The following is a 21,854-nucleotide window of genomic DNA, read 5'->3' as shown; positions in this document are numbered from 1 at the left end:
TTCTTTAATGTTTATTAAAACATTTCGGCTTCCACCTTTGTCAAGTTATGAAGCTGAAATATTTGATAAAAAGGAAAGAAAAATATACCGTTATTCTTGTTTTGCTAATCGCTTTGTATACATGTATATCACACACACAAACTAGACCATGTTTGGCATACTAATGGGCTCATTATAAGCACTGATACCGAAACAGTTAAATAACTTTCCTGTACAGGCAGTGTTCATTTCTTGTTTTGCACTGTTGGCAGACAGTATTAATTTACAGATATTTATGTTTCTTCATTGCGTTGAACTGATACATTCACGTTTTTGAACAGGTCTATAAGAGAGTTATAGAGCACTTTTGTATCCAGGGTGTCCAGACTCATCAAATAACAAGGGATTAAGGATTGGTATACAGTGTCAGCAAATATAAAGTTCTGTCTCCAGACATGCTGCATGCAGGTTAGATGAACAGTAGCCAACATTAACCTTAAAGATATTCTATTGTTGGATGGAAATATTTTGCTGTAAAGTGTTTGCAGCTGGAGATGTATAAAACTACTATATACATCATTTAATCAAACAGGGACCATCCAGGTGCATCACTTCCTACTTCATTTCTCCCTCCTCTTCCCAGATTCTGAGAGATGTTTTATTTCAGTGATACCATAAGCCTTGAGCTTGGAAAGGAAATAATTAGAAGGGACTGACTAACAGCCTGGAGTATTTTTCCTGAAAAGAAAGGAAATTTGGCTGTTTCCTCAAGAAAAGGAAGGAAAGGAACCTCTTGTGCAAGCACTTGAGTCATTGCTGACTCCTAGAGGGACGCCTGCTTTCGCTGACGTTTTCTTGGCAGACTTTGTAGCAGGGTGGTTTGCCATTGCCTTCCCCAGTCACAGTTACCTTCCCCCCAGCTAGCTGGGTACTCATTTTACCGACCTCGGAAGGATGGAAGGCTAAGTTGACCTGAGCCGACTGCCTGAGAACCAGCTTCCGCTGGGATCGAACTCAGGCCGTGGGGAGATTTTCGGCTGCAGTAACTGCCGCTTACCACTCTGCACCACACGAGGCTGTAGTTTCCTCAAGATAAATGGTAAAAATAAACTCTTGCTTAGAATTAGAAGGTTATTTATTCTTCTAAAGCAACCTCAACAATATTCTTGGTCCACAGATGTTATTGGCTAGGGGGTCATTGTGGTAACCCCCTCATTGATCCTTCCTTTATTTCCTCTTGTAAATCAAAGGAGCCCAACCACGGAGGGCCTCTTCAGAATGCCGCTCACTGTGACTCACCAACTCCATTTGGCCCCCCCTAGCAACCAGCCCAGCACCCTCTATTCAACCTTATCCTTCACCGCTACCACCATTAAACACTGAACCCTACCTCAGGTTCTCCAAGAATCCAATTCCAGTTTATAAAACAGAATGACTTTGATTAAACAATAAGTAAGGTTATGCAGTTTACAAAGCTTATGGTTTCATCAGGTTCAACATTTGTTTGTTTCAGTACAGTTTTAGTTGCAACCCTGCCTACTCTACCCCCTAGACTACACTCTCTCCTCCCTCTCACTCTTCCCCCCAAAAATAAAACACATTGTTTCTACGCTTGCTCTAGACCCTATATAGACAAACTGCAGACTCTTAACTAACTCTCCACACATGCTTTCCAACTGCTTCCTTCCCTGGTTGAGTTCAGACAACACGCTAATCAATGGTTCTTTCCCATTCTGTTCCTATTACTCCCCGCAGTTGATTAGCGTGTCATCTGAACTCAGCCCCTAACTCCTCCCTGTAGCTGCTAACTGCCAATGCAAACCTTTGTACCACTAGCCAATGAGTATTCACCTCACACATTCTACTCACTCACTCCTCCTCCCACCAGAATTAACCACTTACCAACCAATGTCCACAGCGCTTACATCCTAAACAGCAATAAACAGCAAAACATTGCAAATACTTACATCATAACATTGGCAATGAACAGTAAAACATCGCAGTCACAGCATCTGTTTCATTTGCTTGAGCAAAATTCTCTTTATACCTTACACTTAAATCTTGAATTTATGTAATATCAGCAGTGCCCAAGCATGGAGGGCAAGAAACTTTACTCAGGTCCTGAGCTCTGATAGGGCCCCCCCTGGGCTGCAAGCCCATTACTTATGAGGGAAGAAATTGACGCAGAATTGTACAGAATGCTTGAGAGTGTTTATAAACAGTTTTGTAAACCACCCAGAGAGCTTCAGGTATGGGGCAATATATAAATGTAATAAAATAAATAAATAAATAAATTTATGCAAACTTATTTCCCTGGAAAAAATATGTGGTATTTAGATCTTGTGAGCAGGGCTGGTCCAAGACATTTTGCAGCCTGAGGCAAATGACCAGATGGTGTTCTTCCTCCATTCCATGTACAGAAGCCAACTGAAACTGGCATTTGTGTCTAACTTCAATGGTGGAGACAGGATAGTGCCATTCATCACACTTGAGGGCAGCAGGGCAGCTCTGAACTCCAACATCTTGCAACTTCTCCCCACCCCCAGCGTCTGCCACCTGAGGCAGCTGCCTCACTCTGCCAAATGGCAGGGCCAGCCTTGCTTATGAGATTTTCTGGGACCAATCTCAAACAGTTTTAGAACAGAATAGTGAGCTGCTGGCCTAGTCTCTTGCATAGAATAGAGAGAAAGGGTGGGGAGAGGGCTGGAATTGGACAGAACAGACTTTCAAATATAGAACAGTCCTCTGTAAAAAGAGGATCCCTGGCCATCTTAGGGCTAGTCCTCCCCCTGTGACCAATCCCCCCACTAGTCACATCTACTGGCATTTCAAGAAGGTTTTCACCACACTAACACGATCTTCCTCCCTCTTCCAAAAAGTGGTTGGGTTAGGACTCACCAGCGTTGACAGCAAAATATATGTTTTTCTGGAATGTTCATAATACTATATTTGTTCTTTTAGTTCTGTGATGGAATTTGGGTTTAGAAGTTCTAACCAGAGCACTATAATGCAGCCTTGCCCCAAGCTGGTACCCTCCAGATATGTTGGCCAACAGCCAACATGTAGTCCAACATATCTGAAAGGAACCAGGTTGGGAAAGGCTGCTGCAATGCTTCTCTGCACTTTGAATCTATCAACTCCTGCTCCTCTGAGCTGCGCTACTAGGAGGAGGTATTGTTGCTCCTTGACATGTAGATCAGCTTTGGCTGGCTCACTAATATGGTACATTCTCTTCCAGTTAAAGTGGAAAAAAGCCCACCGGTGAAGGGCTCGCTTGCCGGAAGAGCCATCCTCCCATGTTCCTTTTCGACCTTGCCAACTCTGCCTCCTAGTTACTACAACACAGCTGAATTTCTCCGGATTAAGTGGTCCAAGATTGAACAGGACAAAGGTGGAAAAGATCTAAGAGAAACCACTGTTTTGGTGGCCCAAAACGGGAATATCAAGATAGGGCAAGGCTATAAAGGGAGAGTGTCAGTTCCAACTCACCCAGAAGGCGTTGGAGATGCGTCGTTGACTATGGTGAAATTGCGGGCAAGTGATGCCGGGGTTTACCGCTGTGATGTCATGTATGGAATTGAAGATACCCAAGACATTGTCTCACTGGCCGTTGATGGTAAGATTCCATTTCCTATATCTGTGCATCTTCTAACTGCAAAGTGAATCAGTTGTTAGATTAAAATGAACTGGTATGTTTAATATCCTTTCCCCATTTGCCACAAAGATACTGTTCTGTCATGATTCTGTTCTCCCTACTTCTTCTGTTCCTCTAAGCCAGATCTATACCAAGCATGATATAACACATTGAAAGCACTTAGAAAAAGGTGTATGGAATGTGTCATGGGCCCCAACAGTTATCAATACTGTTATAAACCATTATAAAGCAGTAGTGTGGATCCTAAAGGTTCCCTCAACTCTGTTCTTTCTGCTTTCCCTTCCTAGATAATTAGCTTCTTTTTAAATTTGTATTCATTTTAAATAGAGATGGGGTATTTTTTCCCCATGATTTATAGGAATTTACTGAAAGTGAAACCTGCTCTCATTATGTCCAGGGTAATTCTTTCCTGCCTTACCTTTTTATGAGAATTCTTAATATTACCAGTTTGGATTCCTGGGAGAACTAAAACTGCTACTGTCTTTATTTTGAGATTAGAGATGATGATATAATAATGCTGTAATCTTTCAAGAAAAGATCAGGACTTGGACTTGGGATAGTGTCCTTTACCCAACTGCTTCTCTACAGCTTTAAACACAGTTAAACATTACTTCAGCCCCTAAACCATTAACTCTCTCAACCAGGATTTGATACCAAAGGTTTAGGCTGTTGGTTAAGAGAGAACTTTAGTTAGTATTAACTACAGGTAACATCAATGCATTTCAGTATTATTAAGCTGGGTAGGTGATGGGTCCAAGAAATGTATGCACAGGAGGACAGGGGTTACAGGGGCAACATTCCACTGCTTATCCCTCAACCATGGTTAAGAAATCACCCGGAATTACACCTGCACTATCACAGTAGCCTTCATAGATTATGGTGGCAAATTCTTTTTATTACCTATAGAAATGATGCATTTAAAAGTGAACACAGGCTGCAACATCTCCACCCACCCCTTCCCATCCACAACAAAAACGAAATGTGGTCATTTTTACAGTCATAACACTGACCAGAATTAGAGCCACATGCCCTTAATCCTGCACACAGACACACCAAATATTAACACCTCTTCTGCAGTCGTCACTTGTTTAATGGAATCCAGATCTTACATAAACAGACGTTTAGAAGGGCCCAGGGTGACCTACATCATGGGTACCTAGAAGCAAGCAAGAGTAGAGTAAAATAAACCAGATGGCTCAAGCAAGCTTGTTGTGATAGGGAAAGCAAAAGCTAAAAATAATGAACAACTTTCAGGATCTTTCCTTTTCATGCTGTTGGCAAAGATACCTGGGCTGATTTTTTCCAGCTCTGATTTTGGTCTCTGTACACAACAAGGGAATAGCAAATGAGCTCCTTGAATAGGCACAGCTAGTTTTGCATTCTTTTCCCAATACCCCTGCACAGTTTCACCTCTAACTCCCTAGTCTTTTCCAATGGGCTCCTCTCCTCCCTTCTTCTTTGCATGGTCTCTCTTGTGGTATCTGTAGCCACTATTCTGGGTCTATCCCGTAAAGGAACCAGGCTTGTGTTCAGTGATGAAGTGGTAAATTTTGAAGTGGAGGAGCTTACTATGATGTTGCTAGACACCCAAGGAAAGTCCAAAAATACAGGCTACTATGTTGATCCATACCAACAAATCAGTTCTTTCATTTCCAATATGAGAAGGTCTTTCATAAATCTCATGGGTCTAAATTACCTAGTCAACATCAGGTGACCCCAAAATTACAACAGGAATAGCTCACAACTATATATTGTTGCTGGGAAATTCCACCCCACCCTCCAGATTCCAGCTAAATTCAGAGGAAACAGAGAAGCTGGGGAGGGGGGCAGAAGACATCATTGTCCCTGCTAATCAAAAAATCCTGTGCTTTAACCATGTGAGCCCTGGCTCCACTGCAACACTGATTGGCCCAGTTCAGATGACACACTGCTATCTGACACTCGGGGTTGCTGTTTTATGCGAACCCAGCCACTGGAGGTTATTTGAGGGTTAGAACATAAGACCATAAAAAGAGTGATGCTGGATTAGATCCAGGGTGCATCTAGTTCAGCACTCTGTTCACACAGTGGCCAACCAGCTGTCGACCAGGAACCCACAAGCAGGATGCAGATGTAATAGCACCCTACCATCCATGTTCCCCAGCAACTGATGTGTATAGGATTATTGCCTCAGATACTGGAGGTAGCACATAGCCATCAGGACTAGTAGCCATTGACAGCCTTCTCCTCCCGGTTAAACTTTTGCATAACTCTACAGCAAACTGAGAGCTATGTGAACCCTAAGCAGGGATTGCGTATTCAAGCACATGCTGTAGTTCATGGGAGGACAGGATGTTAAACAATCCCCAATGAGCACAGCATATCATGTGAACTGGGTCAGTGTGTCATGAAAGACAGTCAAAACCAAACACAAGCTGGGAACTTTCCCCTTGTTTTTCTTGACCTAAGATGCAACGGTGGTGCTTGCTTGCACAAGGGATATAGCATGCCTCCTTCCAATAATAATAGAAGCGTTACTGGCCACAAATGATAAACGAGGCTTCCTAGTTTCATCAGACTAGTTGAAATGTGGTGGGACTTTTTAAATACAACAAAACGTACTTCACTGCTACCTTTATGTTCCAGCTGCCTAATGATCTAAGGTTACGTAACATGCAATCATGTTTCTAAGTTTTATTCTTCAGGCAGAAGGGTGGAAAGCATATAGTCTGCCCTCCACAGGATGATTTTGGCAATCTTTATTAAATGCCACTGCACATTTGATCAGAGCAACTGAAGCTATCGGAAAACAGGCAAGGTTATCAGAGCAAAAACACAATAGAACAGCTGGCATTTGTGGAATGACATGGTGGCAATATTGAGTGGGGAGCTAAATGACAGATGGCAGATCTCGCTAGTGAAGCATTATGATTCAAATGTGTATCAGGATTGTGAACCAAAGACACAGATGATAACTTCAAAATAGAAATTGATCCCTACTGTTGCCAATCATTCAACTATAATTTTGTAGTAACTATATTCATATTGTAGCCCTGAAAGAGTGGACCCCCTGTATAGCTTTAACTTTGTTTGCATTCATAAAGGAAATAATTCTTCTTCATCACAATAATAGGGCAAACATTGCTGACCACAAATATTCAACAAGCTTGACTTTGGTTTTGAAAACATCTGGCTCAAAGGTTTTCAAGCTTTCAGGGGAAAACTGTATTCCCAGATGTTGGGACACTTAGGGGCAGTTCTGTTATTTAACCCACGGTGAGGCTGAGGCATGGGTGGGCCATGTGTGGCTGCCATTTTGAATCCACAGGCCTAGTGTGATGGTTGTCGTGTCATGCGAAACTGAGAAGCATGGATTATGTGAGGGTTAAACAACCCTTACATAACCCACTGTCTGTTTTAGTGTTATGAGAGGGTTGCTTAACCCTTCCATAACTCATGCTTGCTGGGTTCACATGAGACAACAATCCCCAAGTGGTGGTTGGTTATGCAATATGATGCCTGCAGGTGCTCTGGCATGTCACCCAAACCTGTGCTTAGTTTCAATCTCCATTCAGCTATGGAGCTCACTGAATAAGCTTGGACCTGCTACCTTCCTCACAAGGAGTTTGTGAGGATAAAATGTGAAAAACCCTGAGCAATTTGGATACCAATATAAACATACATAAATCAAATTAAGGTTGGCTGACATAGGTACATTGAAAATAGTGGAGTAGTGACAGGAAAGATTTGGGGCCAGTTCAGATGGAACAGTTGCTGTCTAATAAACCATGGTTGAGACTGTCTTGTGCCCAAATATTTCTCTTTCCCCCTTGTGTTCCCTTCACTTGTACATTGGAACTGAAAACTTCTGGGGCTTGTGAAACCATATCTGATCCCAGTTTCATAACATGGTTAGTAAAAAAAGAGATGACACCGCTGTTTCCTAGCTCAGACGATGCATGAAACTATGGTTGGACAAGCTCTGGAAGTGTTCAAGCAAAGGGAGGGGGGAAGGGGGTATGGGGAGGTAGCAGACATGTTTTATTTAGTTCGAGACCACTATATCTAAACTGGCCTGTTCATTCTATTCAAGGAGTCCTATGATTACCAAGCAGGGGTAGGAAACTTGATACCTTCACATGATCTGAACTACAACCCCCGTCACCTCCAACCAACATGTCTAATGGTCAGGGATTATGGGAGTTGTAGTCCAAACCATCTGGAGGGCACCAGGTAGCCTATCCTTGGCAAGTATTCCATACACACACACCTCAAGATAAAATTGCCTTGGAAGGCATGTAATAAATCAAGTGCAAAATCTGATCCTGGCCTTGTCCAAATAGATTGTATAGATCTAAGGGGGTGCACAACAAGAAAGCCAGTCCTACCTCTGTTCCTTATTACATTCTCCCTTAGATGTACTGAGAATCAAACTGTGTCTTTTCTTCTCGCCAGCATCAATTTGCAGGGCAGCTTGGCTGACTTTACATGTTGTTACCAGTTGGTTTTGTAAACCAACATTATACCCTGACATGAGTTGCAACACTCAGTATGTCATTCAAGCCAAGTAGGACGCAAAATCAAAAGAAATGTCCTTCAGTTCAACTTCAAAAGATTTGTGCAGGTTTAGACTGCCTGTGGGTGGCAGGTGACATCTTTATATGTAGCTGTTTTCTCCTTTACAACCTCATTAGAGTGTCAGCAGTAGATCAACCTTTTTTGTGTCTCCCTGACTAATGTTGGGGGCAGCGTTGTTCTCATGGATATCAGCCTGTTTGTTTGGATTTAATTCAGCAGCAAGTTGGAAGAATTAAGTTTAAAGAGAGAACATAGGTATTGGAGGGAATCGGAAGCGATCTCCCTTAGTTCATTTCAATGGGGACTGCACAGGGCAACTTTATGGTGGATTGTAAACCTCTTCTTTGCTGCTGGAGAATTTTAGCACAATCCTCTAGGAATGTTTTTCATTCAATTTAATGAGAACAGTACAAGAGCAGATCCATTTCTGTTCAGTTTCTGCAGGAGACGTTTTATTTATTTATTTATTTATTTATTTATTTATTTATTTACAACATTTGAATACCACTCCATATCTAAAACAAATTCCAGAGCAGTGAACATAAGACAAAAACAGTAGAACGATAAAAAGATTAAAACACCATATCAAAATTATACTTTTTTAAAGAACACAATGCTAATAAAACTCGTAGCTGTCAGTTAAGGAATGCTTTCTGAAATAGAGCTGCTTTCAGGAAATACCGGCGGAAACCACACAGTGTTGGCACCTGCCTGACCTCCAGGGGCAGGGAGTTCCAAAGAAAGGGGGCCACTACACTGAAGGCTCTTCTCCAGGTAGACCCCAATCAGGCCATAGGTCCATGTGGAACCACTAGGAGCATGCCCTCGGATGACCTCAGTGACCGGGCAGGTTGGTAAGGGAGAAGGCACTCTCTCCGGTATTTGAGAGTCATGTGTTTTCTGCATACTTGGACAATCAGGTCATGCAGGGTATATAGATCAAGTCACTGCAAGGCTCTCTTTCAGGATTTCCTTTCCTTTCCTTTTCTTTTAGGATGCATTTCTATACTCAATTAGCTGGGAGCAATTCTAAATGAACTCTACCCTCTCTGAATAACAACAAGTTTCGCTCTGCACTCCCAACAGTTGTCCCAATTTTTGTTAGGGGTGATCAAAGATCACCTCTGAGGCCAATGATATAGAGCCTTGCCTCCTGACCATGGGCCAAATGTCCACTGAACAGAATATACAGCTACACACACATAGTGTTTCTGTATGTGCATAGCTATATGTGCATGGGCTCTTCCTACCAGCGGGAGATCATAGATTTCCTGCTGGTGTGGTCATATACATTGGCCCCATGTTGATGCTCCACACAATGTGTAGATATTAGAGGGACATGGTAGATGGTGTGGTCCCACTGGCTGCTTCCCATGTTGGCTATATCCAGGTAGGCAGTGCCATCCCCAGGTTTTAGAGGGGCCCTTGGGCAAGACACCCTCAATGGGCCCCTCCCTCGGTGAATGTTCCTTCTCACCACCGTTGTCATAAGGTGATATTTTATTTATTTATTAAAAATATTTGTATCCCACCCTATATCACTAGGATCTCAGGGCAGTGTATAGATAAAATTATACAACAATATAAAACAATATTGTTAAAAACAATATACACAGTTAAAAACAAATTAAACCATTAATCAAGCTAAAACCGGTATAGAATTTAAAAGCAGTAAAACCAATTAAAATAGTTAAAATAATGTGCAAACTTGGTGAATTTAGCCATCAAAGGCTTTGTTAAAAAGCCATGTCTTTACTTGGTGCTGGAATAAAGTCATTGTTGGCACCAGTTGGGCCTCCAAGGGGAGGGCATTCCACAGCCGGGATGCCACAACAGAGAAAGCCCTCTCCCACGTCCCATGATAGCATATATCTTGCATTGGTGGGACATAGAGGAGGGCTCTTCCAATATTAAAGCAGGCATATATAGGGGGAGGCACTCTCTCAAGTATCGAGGGCCCAAGCTGTTTAGGGCTTTAAATGTCACTATCAATACCTCGAATTCCAACCAGAAGTGAATAGGCAGCCAGATCTTCTTCTTCTTCTTCTTCCTCCTCCTCCTTCTCTTTCTCAGCATTGGCAGTAGTAAGTAGGTAGTGGCATCTACTGCTCCTCCATCTCATCTCAGACTGCAATGCTGAACAACAAGAAGAGCAACTCCAGGGGACTTTAGCAGTGGGCACCTGCTGAGATGCGGTCCCTTGACCAGGGCCCAAGCATACCTAGCCTTGACACCAGCCCCTGCTGTACACATGAACATCCCTCACTCATATCTCTGTTGCCCCTTTTCTCTCTGCACCCATAGCCCTATTTTCTCAGGCTGTCAATCTGAGGAGTCCCAACTTTTGGTGGGGCCTTTGGGGGATGGTGCATGAAAATGCCAGTGGGATGGAAGGAGCTGAAAGCCCCTATGAATGACAGCACAGGATCATTGACATTTTTTAAAAAAATGCAACCTTATTGACTTTGGAACATAGGCACATGATTTGTCATAAAGTTGCCTGATTGTTTAAGGGATGGGAAAACCAGGCATAGTTGAATTTGCTGAGATTCTCTGAACTTCAATTCATAACTGATATAGTCTCACTCCCGTTCGCTTTTTTGGTTTATTCAATTGGGAGAAGTGCGCATTTCAAAAGTGCAAACATTTCTGCATTGACTAAAGGGTGAAAATGTGTGGTGTTTTTTTTTAAAAAATGTTCATTTTGAAGAACCTTTTTCAAAATTCACAATTTTTGAACTTGATTGCAAGTTTGGAAATTTGTGAATATTTCTGGAGAAAATGAGTTTGTGTTCACATTTGAAAGTTGAAATGATTTGTGAATTGAAACTCTCGTACATCCCTACCAGTCCCTGCCCTTGTCGTTGTAACACAGTTTAATCTGAAGACATTATCAGATACTGCTACTATCTCAGTGCTAGGACCAATTACCTAGGGAGGTCGTGGGCTCTCCCATGCTGGAAGCCTTCAAGAGGCAGCTGAACAACCATCTGTCAGGGATGCTTCAAGGTGGATTCCTGCACTGAGCAGGGGGTTGGACTTGATGGCCTTATAGGCCCGTTCCAACTCTACTATTCTAATTATGATTCTGTGAAAAGCCTCAGCTGCTGATTTCTGTAGATCAATAAAGAGCAGGGCAAGCTAATTTTTATGTAGTCAGCTGGCAACCCCATTTCTCACTGCCTCACTGTTTGCCTCTTCACAGTACTGGCTTTGTTAACATTTCTCATTGCAGTTTATTTTTGGTGCATTTTAACAGATAAATTAATGTCCAAAACTAAAAGTCTTTTTTTTTAATATGGGAGCTAGTTAAACTCCCTGGCAAAGGTTATCAGAACAAGCATAATATGTACCACTAAATCCATTCATTGATTAGCAGACCATTGTGATATGACAGTTTTATTAGTTGTGCTAATAAGATACATCAACAAAAAAGCTCTTGTAAATAGCCATTTAGTACTGAAAAGCAGATCTGTGTATTTTCAAGCAAGTCGCTTCCTTTTATTTAAATAAGGCTTTTGTAAGACATAAACGATTACAAGAAATTATTATATCACTAAGTCTGAAACATAAAATAGAGCTTTATCAGACAAGAGTTTTATTGCACACTTATTACTGGGCACTCACAGATTTTCACAGTTCACCCTCACAATGTCGTCTGCTTCCCGCGCACCTCCCACCCCTGGTAAGTCTGACTTATTTTTAAAGACAGAAGTTGCTGCTATCTCCTGCTCTGTGCAGGAGAAGCAGCGGGATCAAAATGGCCAACAGAATGGGCCACGAGCATGTTGTTTACTTCCTCTCTCAAAAGAGGAAGTAACGAGGAACAAACACGCAGGCGGAGTGATGTCATTTCCCCCTGTGTGATGATGCTCAAAAAGATGACCAATAATAACAGACAATCCCACATATCTAACAACTGACTTCACTTTTTTGTGATAACATTTAATTTGCACATTTAGAATTTCAGCTGTGTTTTGTTTCAAGGGCTCAATGGATGTTACAAGTTTTTTTAAAAAAATAACGTGAAACAAGAGAGGATCCCACAAAGTCCTTACAAGATTTAACAAAACTCAAGCACATTAATATCATTTTCCCTGCAATAGCTCTTGGCTCTTTCCCCAGAATTTATATTAATCCTGTTTGCCTGAATTTCAGCAAAGTTGTTATACTGCTGTAGCTTGCTCCTCAGTTTCTTTATTTGTTCAGTCCTGTGGTGGAATTCATATTAAAAAAAAGATACAAGGACCCTCCACCCCCTCAAAAAACCTCCACCACTGAAATGGATGTCTTAATGAGACAGAATGTGGCCTGCAGATTTTACCTCACCCTTTCTTTACCTCCAATTGAGATAACAGAAGCCTTGAATTTTAATCTCCTAAACCTCAGCCAGAGTGTGCTGCTGATGTTTATTTATTTATTTTCAATGCTTGTATACTGCTTAATACACTAAAATCTTTAAGCAGTATAAAATCCCTATTTACTGCGGCTACTGAAAACTGTGGAAGTTTGCCATTCATTATTGCATAGGGCACTCATTCATTTGTCTCAGGAAAGTTTTAAAATTTTGCAGATAGGTAAATTTTTTCCTTCTGGGTCAGAGTAAATGAATGTGGGCAATTTCTTCCTTTGTTATACTTATTAATGGCCACATATTTCCTCACAGTAATATTGAAAAGGTTTCTCAACATCTAAACATCTTTCCGAAGACCAAAACAGATATGCAAAGGGGATCCATGCTTGGATCTCTCAATATTCATCAGTTGAGTCAAGGAAGTCCCTGTGACATCTTACCTTCACCTGTGCCACCCACAGGCTACTTGACAAGACTATCCATGCCACTAGTACTCAGGATTTACTTCAATCCCCCCTGTGCTGATGATGTGTGAGGGTTTAGGTTTCCTGCTCCTGCTCCTGCCTTTCCTTTACTTTTTTAGGCCCCACAGTTCCACAGCCCAACAAACCAGCCCTCAGTTTCCCATTCTGCTGCCACCATTAACTGTTCCCTCCTCATTCACTCTTCTACAGACCACACCAGTTGTTTGAATTAATTGGAATTTATTAACATAAGTAAGTGTGTGTACATAAGCTTAATGGTTTCCTCAGTTGCAATACATATAGTTACAAGGCTTCTAAGTGTATTGGTTTCTGTCAGTTCGTTCTTAAAAGGTTTCTCTATAGAATTCTACTTCCTATTCTCAACAATACCCTACACCAAACCTTCCTATCCAGTATCTACCTCTCATTCTCTTCACACAATCATCCACACACTACTGTCATGTATCTTTTTTCTCCTCACAGAATCATTTTAAAATATGCTAGTTCAACCCTTGGAAAAATCCCCATGTAATGGTGACTGGGAAAAAGAACCTGGGGGAAAAAGTTGCTTCATCTAGAATCTTTTGTATCACTGCAGCAATGAAACATACCTGAAAAACTGAAATTGGGTCACACATCTAAATTAGCTTTTAATGAAAAAAAGATATAAACTGACTAGATCAATAGCTTCATTTACTTGTGGTCAAAGTCCATCTGAAGCCATTTTCCAGTTCATTAATCTGGACACCAGTTGCTATGGCCTGTTGTGCAGAAAGGAAGAGAAGTGGCCAACAGCAGGGTCACTTGTCAGTTTTATACTTGATTCAATGGATCAAGCTCTTCTTTTACAGCTGGATAGATTGGAGGTAGCCATCTGGAGTTAGCCCACTGGGACTTCTTGAACCTTCAACCTTCAGGAACATAATCAAGGTTTTTAACTACCTGGCAAGTCCTGTCACCTCACATGGTTATGGGCATGTATATTTCAATATAAAGTAACAGCAGAAGACTATTAATATCATTGTCATTATTGGTATTACATGGCTAGTTGTGCCAGCAGGAAAAGGGATTAGAAATAGGCTTTAATTGGGTAATAGCGTGTAGGAAATTCCGGGGTGGTATGCACCTAGCATCGCTGGCTCTCTGCTATCTTCTCATAACATTAAAACATGCCTGGCTTTTGCCTCCTTTCAAACACATTTTGGCCAGGTGTTATTGTGAGCATAGACAATTTATACATTTCAAATTATTCTACATTTTCACCAAGTGAGAGAGCATATTCTGATCATAAGAATACTGGAGAAATGGTAGGAATGTTTTACAATGAACTACTGCATGCCTATATCCTTACTGAGCATTCCTAAAACCTGTTGATTTCAATGCGATTTGGGTCGCAATCTGGCATCCAGTTAATCATGTTGCAATCTTTATTTGAATTAGAACACTTTGGGTAATGCATATAATGTGTGACACAAGGTTACTGAATGGACGTGCACGTAACAGTGATGAAAGAATACAGAAGAAGATACATTTGGCTACATTGATGATGAAGTAAGGCCACAGTTCATCATCTACCTACTCTGGAGCAGCCTCCTTGATTTTGCAGGGGTGAGCAACTTGTGGCTGTCCAGATGTTGTTAACTTGCATGATGGGAGTTGCAGTTCAACAACAGCTAGACAGCCATAAGTTGCCCACCCCTATATTGGGACAGTTTTGTGGGTGTGCCTGTATTTCTTTTCCTTCTGGGGAGAGACACACAGACTGTGTGTATCCAGTTCCTGAAAGCCACACTGTTATTGGTGCATATTCTGTACGAATCCCCTGAAAGCCTATGCAGCAGATTTGGAAATTGCAAGGTCATGGCAGGCAGCAGACACTTCATGCTGGAAAATTGTACTAATCACAAACAATATGAAAATACAAATCTTCCAAATGGGCTTGAATCTCATGGATTCTTTTAAAAGTCAGATCCATGTATTAATATTTTGTGTACTACTCTCATGTTATGAACAAGAACTATTATTATTATTATTATTATTATTATTATTATTATTATTATTATTATTACTACTACTACTACTACTATTAAACAGCCTTTAGTTACAGTGTTGGATTTTGTTAAAAGACAAGGGGTTACATTCAAGTAGCTCCTGCTGATAGATACGGTGGCCAAAAAAGAGAGGATATGCATCACAATTTGCAAAACAGGGCACACTGCTGAATGGGATGAGCTGTGGTGTGGGATGGGAGATGGATCCCCAAAAGTCAGGCAAAAGAACCTTATTGGAGCTGAGACTTTCCTCTCATGGAAGGCAGTTTCTGAATCTAATCCATAATGCTGAATAATAATAATGGAACTCCCATCTTACAGATTAATACAATGGATGAAAGGGAGGCTGACCCAAATTAGTTGCCATTATGTGATCATGGTAGCATAGAATAAAACTGGAGAGGTTCTCTACGTGTTATTTCTTACCTGGCTGTCTAACTAGGCTAGAATATTTTCTCTGTGAATATAACAAATGTCAATGCAACAGGAGTAACTAGCATGGGTTTACTGTCTTTGCAGGTGTTGTGTTTCACTATCGTGCAGCATCCAGTAGGTACACCCTGAATTTCAAGCAGGCTCAGGATGCTTGTTTGGAGAATGGTGCTGTAATAGCGAATCCTGATCAGCTCAAAGCTGCATATGAAGATGGATTTGAGCAATGTGATGCTGGCTGGTTGTCAGACCAGACCGTTCGGTGAGATGATTAAGTGGTTCCTTGTCTGCCCACCTTAAAGCAAATAGCCTTCATATATCTGCAGTTGGTCCTCATAATCTTTTACTTACTATATTACAGGTATCCCATCAGGCAACCTAGAGTTGGCTGCTATGGAGACATGATGGGAAAGGAAGGAGTCAGAACCTATGGCTATCGTCTTGCCAATGAAACCTATGATGCTTATTGCTATGTGGGAGGCTTAGACGGTAAGCAAAAAACTTATTTTGAGCACTGTACCTGTTGGCTGAAAGGAAGTCAAGAGGTGTAGCTAAAGCATATGGGATATTTAGCACCATCAAACATCGTGGTAGTAAATGTTAAATAAATCTAAGCTGTCTGTGAAAAAAGAAGCCAGACTTTCTTTTCTTTTTCATTATGGCAACCAGCTTGATTGATAACTGGCAAATAGAGGGAGAAAATGTGGAGGCAGTGACAAACTTTGTATTTCTGGGCACAAAGATTACTGCAGACGCTGACTGCAGCCAAGAAATCAGAAGACGTTTACTTCTTGGGAGGAGAGCAATGACAAATCTTGATAAAATAGTTAAGAGCAGAGACACCACACTGACAACAAAGGTCCGCATAGTTAAAGCAATGGTATTCCCCATAGTAACCTATGGCTGCGAGAGCTGGACCATAAGGAAAGCTGAGCGAAGGAAGATCGATGCTTTTGAACTGTGGTGTTGGAGGAAAATTCTGAGAGTGCCTTGGACTTCAAGAAGATCAAAGCAGTCCATACTCCAGGAAATGAAGCCAGACTGCTCACTTGAGGGAATGGTATTAAAGGCAAAACTGAAGTACTTTGGCCACATAATGAGAAGACAGGATACCCTGGAGAAGAGGCTGATGCTAGGGAAAGTGGAAGGCAAAAGGAAGAGGGGCCGACCAAGGGCAAGATGGATGGATAATATTCTGGAGGTGACAGGCTTGACCTTGGGGGAGCTGGAGGTGGTGACAGCTGACAGAAAGCTCTGGCGTGGGCTGGTCCATGAAGTCACGAAGAGTCGGAAGCGACTGAACGAATAAACAACAAAAAATTTGTGTGTGTCTGAAAAGGTGTATTGAATGGGATCGATTTATAGTTTGGAGGTGGGGCGGGGATTACAGACCTTATTTATAGTAAAGAATGGGAGGGGGAGTAATGGGTGTAAGCCTAGATGCTGTGTTTGGTATTTCTTTACATATACTTACTTCTGAGTAAGCTTCATTGAACATAATGCTTCAGCTTGGCTGCTTCATCGTCGCTTGAAGCTTAACATGGCAAAGACTGAATTGCTTGTTTTTCCTCCTAAACCTTCTCCTCATTTCTCATTCTCTCTTACTGTCAATGATGTTACGCTTACTCCGGTCAAGGAAGCTCGTAGCCTTGGCTTTATCTTCGACTCCTCGCTCTCCTTTATTCCTCATATTGAGGCAGTAGCTAAATCTTGTCGATTTTTCCTGTATAATATTGCCAGGATTCGATCATTTTTGTTTGTCTCTTCTGCCAAGACGCTTGTTCATGCGCTGGTTATTTCACGGTTGGACTACTGCAACCTTCTTCTCTCTGGCCTTCCTTCTTCTCACATCAGTCCGTTGGTTTCTGTTCACCACTCTGCCGCAAAGATCATCTTCTTGGCTCGCCGCTCCGACCATGTTACTCCGCTTCTGAAATCTCTTCATTGGCTTCCAATTCACTTCAGAATCCAATATAAACTTCTCCTGTTAACCTTCAAAGCTTTACACGGTCTAGCTCCTTCCTATCTCTCCTCTCTCATCTCACACTATTGCCCCGCTCGTGCTCTTCGCTCCTCTGATGCCATGTTTCTCGCCTGCCCAAGGGCCTCTACTTCCCTTGCTCGGCTTCGTCCATTTTCGTCTGCTGCCCCTTACGCCTGGAACACTCTTCCAGAACATTTGAGAACTACAAGTTCAACCGCAGCTTTTAAAGCTCAACTAAAAACTTTTCTTTTTCCTAAAGCTTTTAAAACTTGATGTTGTGCAGACTTCTACTGTTACTTTCTACTGTTAGTTTTACCCTACCCTGTGCCTGCTTACCCTACCCTGTACCTGTTTGCATTCTCTTCCCCTCCTTCTTGTTTTACTATGATTTTATTAGATTGTAAGCCTATGCGGCAGGGTCTTGCTATTTACTGTTTTACTCTGTACAGCACCATGTACATTGATGGTGCTATATAAATAAATAAATAAATAAATAAATAAATAATAATAATAATAATAGTTCACATGACACAGCAGGAATACCAATAAGCCTTGGTGCATGCAAATGTGCAGGCAACATTTTGAATATGCAAATCCCGTGAGGGTCACCCTGTCATGTGAACTTGGCCCCTGAGAGTTATTCAAGGGTTAAACAACTTTTGTGTAATCCATGGTTTGTTATAACCCTCAGTTGTTTAACCCTCACATAGCCCTCAGTGGCCAGGTTCATATGACACGCCAACACCCGAGCAGAGGTTGCATATTCAGAACATTGACAGTTTGTGTACTGCAGCTCATTTTGGGTTAAAGCACCCAGGGTGAGCCATGGTGTGTCAATTTGGGCATGCCGGGGACCTCTGGCGACCACAAAAAGGGCTGGATGTTCCAGTGTTGTATATACCTAGGCTGGAGAGGCCATAGGATTTTCTGTATTTGGGACTCTTCTTTTGGCCCGCACCCACTGGAACACCCCCCTTTTGACTCTATGAAGTCCTCCAAGGCCACATTTGCGACCTTGAAAAGTAAGTGTCTGGTTCTTTCCATGGCAGCTGCAAGGGTATTTGAGAGGGATCGGATCACGGAGTCCCCCTCCTGAAGTCATACCTTCAGGACAGGGAATCCGAGAAATCCTATGGTGCTTGGGACATTCTCCAGGGACCATAGAATTGATCTGATAAGAATATTTGACCTTTAATGCAGTGTGGATATTATTATACAATAAGGTACTGGGAGCCAAAGTACATTGACCTTTTATATTGGAGAGCCTTACACCAGATGGCATTATTAAGAGGGTGGAGAGAACTTGGAACAGGCATTTGTTGAATTATGTTGTGAATTTACCATACTAGTTAGATTCATTATGCTGAGATACATCTTAAAACATGCATGATTTTAGCTCCTTCCATATCCTTTTATAGACCTATTCTATGCATGTTTATTGGCAATTAAGACCCAGTGAGTTCAATGAGACTTACTCCCAAGTTTGTTTGCATAGCATTGTGACCACAGGCTTTCAAAAATCATGTTGGTGTACTTAGACAAAGTGGGGATTTGCCCACTTTACCCATGCAAGAAAAGCCATATAATTTGCTGATGTTTTAGGCTGAGTTTTTAATGCCATTGCTCTGCTCTTTTGATTGTTTATATGTCATCTTATATTTTATGCTGATCTTTTATTATCCTTATTTTATGTTACCCTGATAAGGTTTGCTGAAGGGGAAGCCTTTTCATAGTTTCATGAAAAATGTTTTGAATTTGATCTAAAAGTTGCATGATTAGAAAGAGGAAAAGGCTTAAATAATAAATATGATTCTAAACTGAATTCTCTCCAACAAGATGTGAAGTTGGGTCTCTTGGGATGTTTCCTGTTTAACGTAATTGCAAGGCAATTGATCTTTTAATTAATTAATATAGGGTCATAAAGGTCACATGAATGGTAGCTGGTAGCATTGCCAAAAGAGAGGAAATGCATCACCAAAAAAGAGGACAAAAGACATAGATTTGCATCAAAGTTGCATATACCAGTTTATAGGTGTAGGTGTAGATTTAGAAATAATTATTTTGATTTAAATAGAACTATAATAATCTCACCAGAGTAGAGAAGAATATGATTAGGCAACCTGTGTGCCTGCTCACTCCGCTGTCCAGGTGCTAATTGTTGATGGTCAACTTCAAGCCCCCTCCCCTTGCTTCTTAGCGATCTTTATCTATAAACTGGCCTTGGACCAGAGAGTTCTTCAAATAGAGGATTGTCCTTTCAAAAGTAAGATAGATGGCCACCAAGTAGTGGTTTGATATGCCTGCTTAAAGACTTGAGCATATTGTCAAAGTAATATCCAGCACGCGTTTGGTAGCCAACAATCAAGGGATGTTTATTTAGTTTGACCCTGTAGATAAGCATGGCATTAATGTTTGGTGGGTATGAGTGGAAAATGGAAAAATGGCTCTTAATGAAGCCTATTTTCCATATCTCACTGATGGCGCAGATATCAAGCCATGCCCATACCACAGGGGAGTGGTAGGAAAGTTATTTTATGGAGGGGCAGTGGGAAATTCTAACATGTAATTTCCCATGATGCACCTTTATGTCTTTTAGTCAATATAAATCCAGATGTTCTTTGCATATTTTCCATATTTGAAAAATACAATTTAAGTGAGCATTCATAACACATTGAGCAGCAAAGAAGAACTAGTATATATTTTTGTTTTCAATTACAAAGGATCCCAATGGGAAGCTGGTAGAAAAATAATTAACAGACCTCAGTTCTGGAAAGACCATGGGCCTTAAAGCTGCCATGAGTTTGGCAGAAATGCTGAGCATACTTACCTGGAAGAAAGTCCCATTTATGTATGACATTTCTATACCACCCAATCATCCAAGCTCTCTAGGTGGTTCATAAATAGAGCTAAAACCATAAAACACAGCATAACCCGCCCCCTACAAAATAAAACCAAAGTAAAAAAAACCCAAGAATAGAGCTTTAAAAAAATGGATACTGAGAAAAAACAAATAAACTGAAAGACTAAAACTCTTGGGATGAATAAAAATGTCTTCACCTGGTGCTGAAAAGACCACAACTTTGGCCTTAGCTAGACCTAAGGATTATCCCATGCAAATGGAGGGGTCGTCCCTGCCTGCTCCTGGTATCCCCTGTGTGTCATTTGGATGTACAGGGATGATCCTGGGATATAGGCCTGGTCTAGCCATGGTCATAGATGACAGGTGAGTCTCTGTGTGTATGGATATTCCACAACCAAGGTGCCACCACTAAAAAGGCCCTGTCGTCAGTAGTCACCCATCTTACCACATTTTGTAGGGGCACCCAGAGGAGGGGCCTCTGAAGACAAACTTAGGCTCCAGAAAGAGATATATGAGAGGAGATCATCCTTCAGGTAAACTGGTCCCCATCTGATCAGGGCTTTCAAGCTTAATACCCACACGTTGACTTGGTTAATTCAAAAACGTTCATACCAGCACCAGTACTTCTCTCTAAACAGGATAAGGTTCTTAAGTGGCAAACTTTTTATCTGTTTGCTTTGGTATTGTTCCATTGACTTTAAGGGTTTGATCTTCATTCAAAGCTGACAGAGGGTGAAATCATACATGGCTTGTATATGCAGCACTGCATGTAGAGCAGACCCATAAGAGTCAATAAAACCTCCCGTCCCCTGTTGGGTGCCACTGCACTGCTAGACATGAAGCACCATGACCAAGCCTTCATTCCTTCTGCGCTTATACAAGCATCTACAAGTTTATTCTCCTCCTGACCTCTGCGTGCAACTCAATCACCCTGGGATTTTATGGGGGTGTCCAGACATTGCCATCATTGTTAGACATAGCTCAAACTGCTGCTGACCTATGGCAGAACCCTAGTGCAGCCAAGTCACTTGTGATGAAGGTACATCGGTATCTGAAGGAACACCCGTACCCTATGAATTTTCCCCTAATTTAAGATTGGTTTTGGAGGCCCTGTTGTGTGTCCCACCAACTAGAGACTATGATTGGTGGGAAAATGGGACAAGGCCTTCTCTGTGGCAGCACCTCAGTTGTGGAACTCCCTCCCTAGGATGGTTAGATTGGTTCCTTCCTCCTTTATTTTTTCAATAGACCTTTATAATTTTTTTGGTGTTTGAGTGATTTTAAAAGTAATTCTGCTCTCTGTTTTTTTGTTTTTGTTTTTAAATGTGTTTTCCCCTCCTGTTTTAATTGGTTTAATATGTTATTTGTTTATAATTTATATATTTTAATTTGGATGTCACCTTGAGTGGCTTTTGGGGGCTAATAAATAACTTTATAAATAAATGAAATATATACTCTTTACTTTATTCTTCTCCCACATGCAACTAAGTATGTGAACTGAGTCTCAGAGGATACAAT

General features: G+C 41.4%; 1 protein-coding gene across 1 annotated transcript in view; it reads left to right on the top strand.

Moving 5' to 3' along the window:
* Window positions 1–21,854, top strand: part of VCAN (versican) — a 149,247-nt gene that overhangs the window by 33,910 nt on the left and 93,483 nt on the right. Inside the window, exons 3-5 of the mRNA XM_063129648.1 lie at window positions 3,218–3,595; window positions 15,580–15,754; window positions 15,854–15,981. Coding sequence (XP_062985718.1) covers window positions 3,218–3,595; window positions 15,580–15,754; window positions 15,854–15,981 — 681 coding nt within the window. The remainder of the gene's footprint in view (window positions 1–3,217; window positions 3,596–15,579; window positions 15,755–15,853; window positions 15,982–21,854) is intronic.

This window comes from Elgaria multicarinata, chromosome 6 (genome assembly GCF_023053635.1).
Source record: "Elgaria multicarinata webbii isolate HBS135686 ecotype San Diego chromosome 6, rElgMul1.1.pri, whole genome shotgun sequence".
NCBI classification, from domain to species: Eukaryota; Metazoa; Chordata; class Lepidosauria; order Squamata; family Anguidae; genus Elgaria; species Elgaria multicarinata.
Note: the sequence above shows the minus strand (reverse complement) of the source record. Positions and strands in the feature narration are given on the sequence as shown.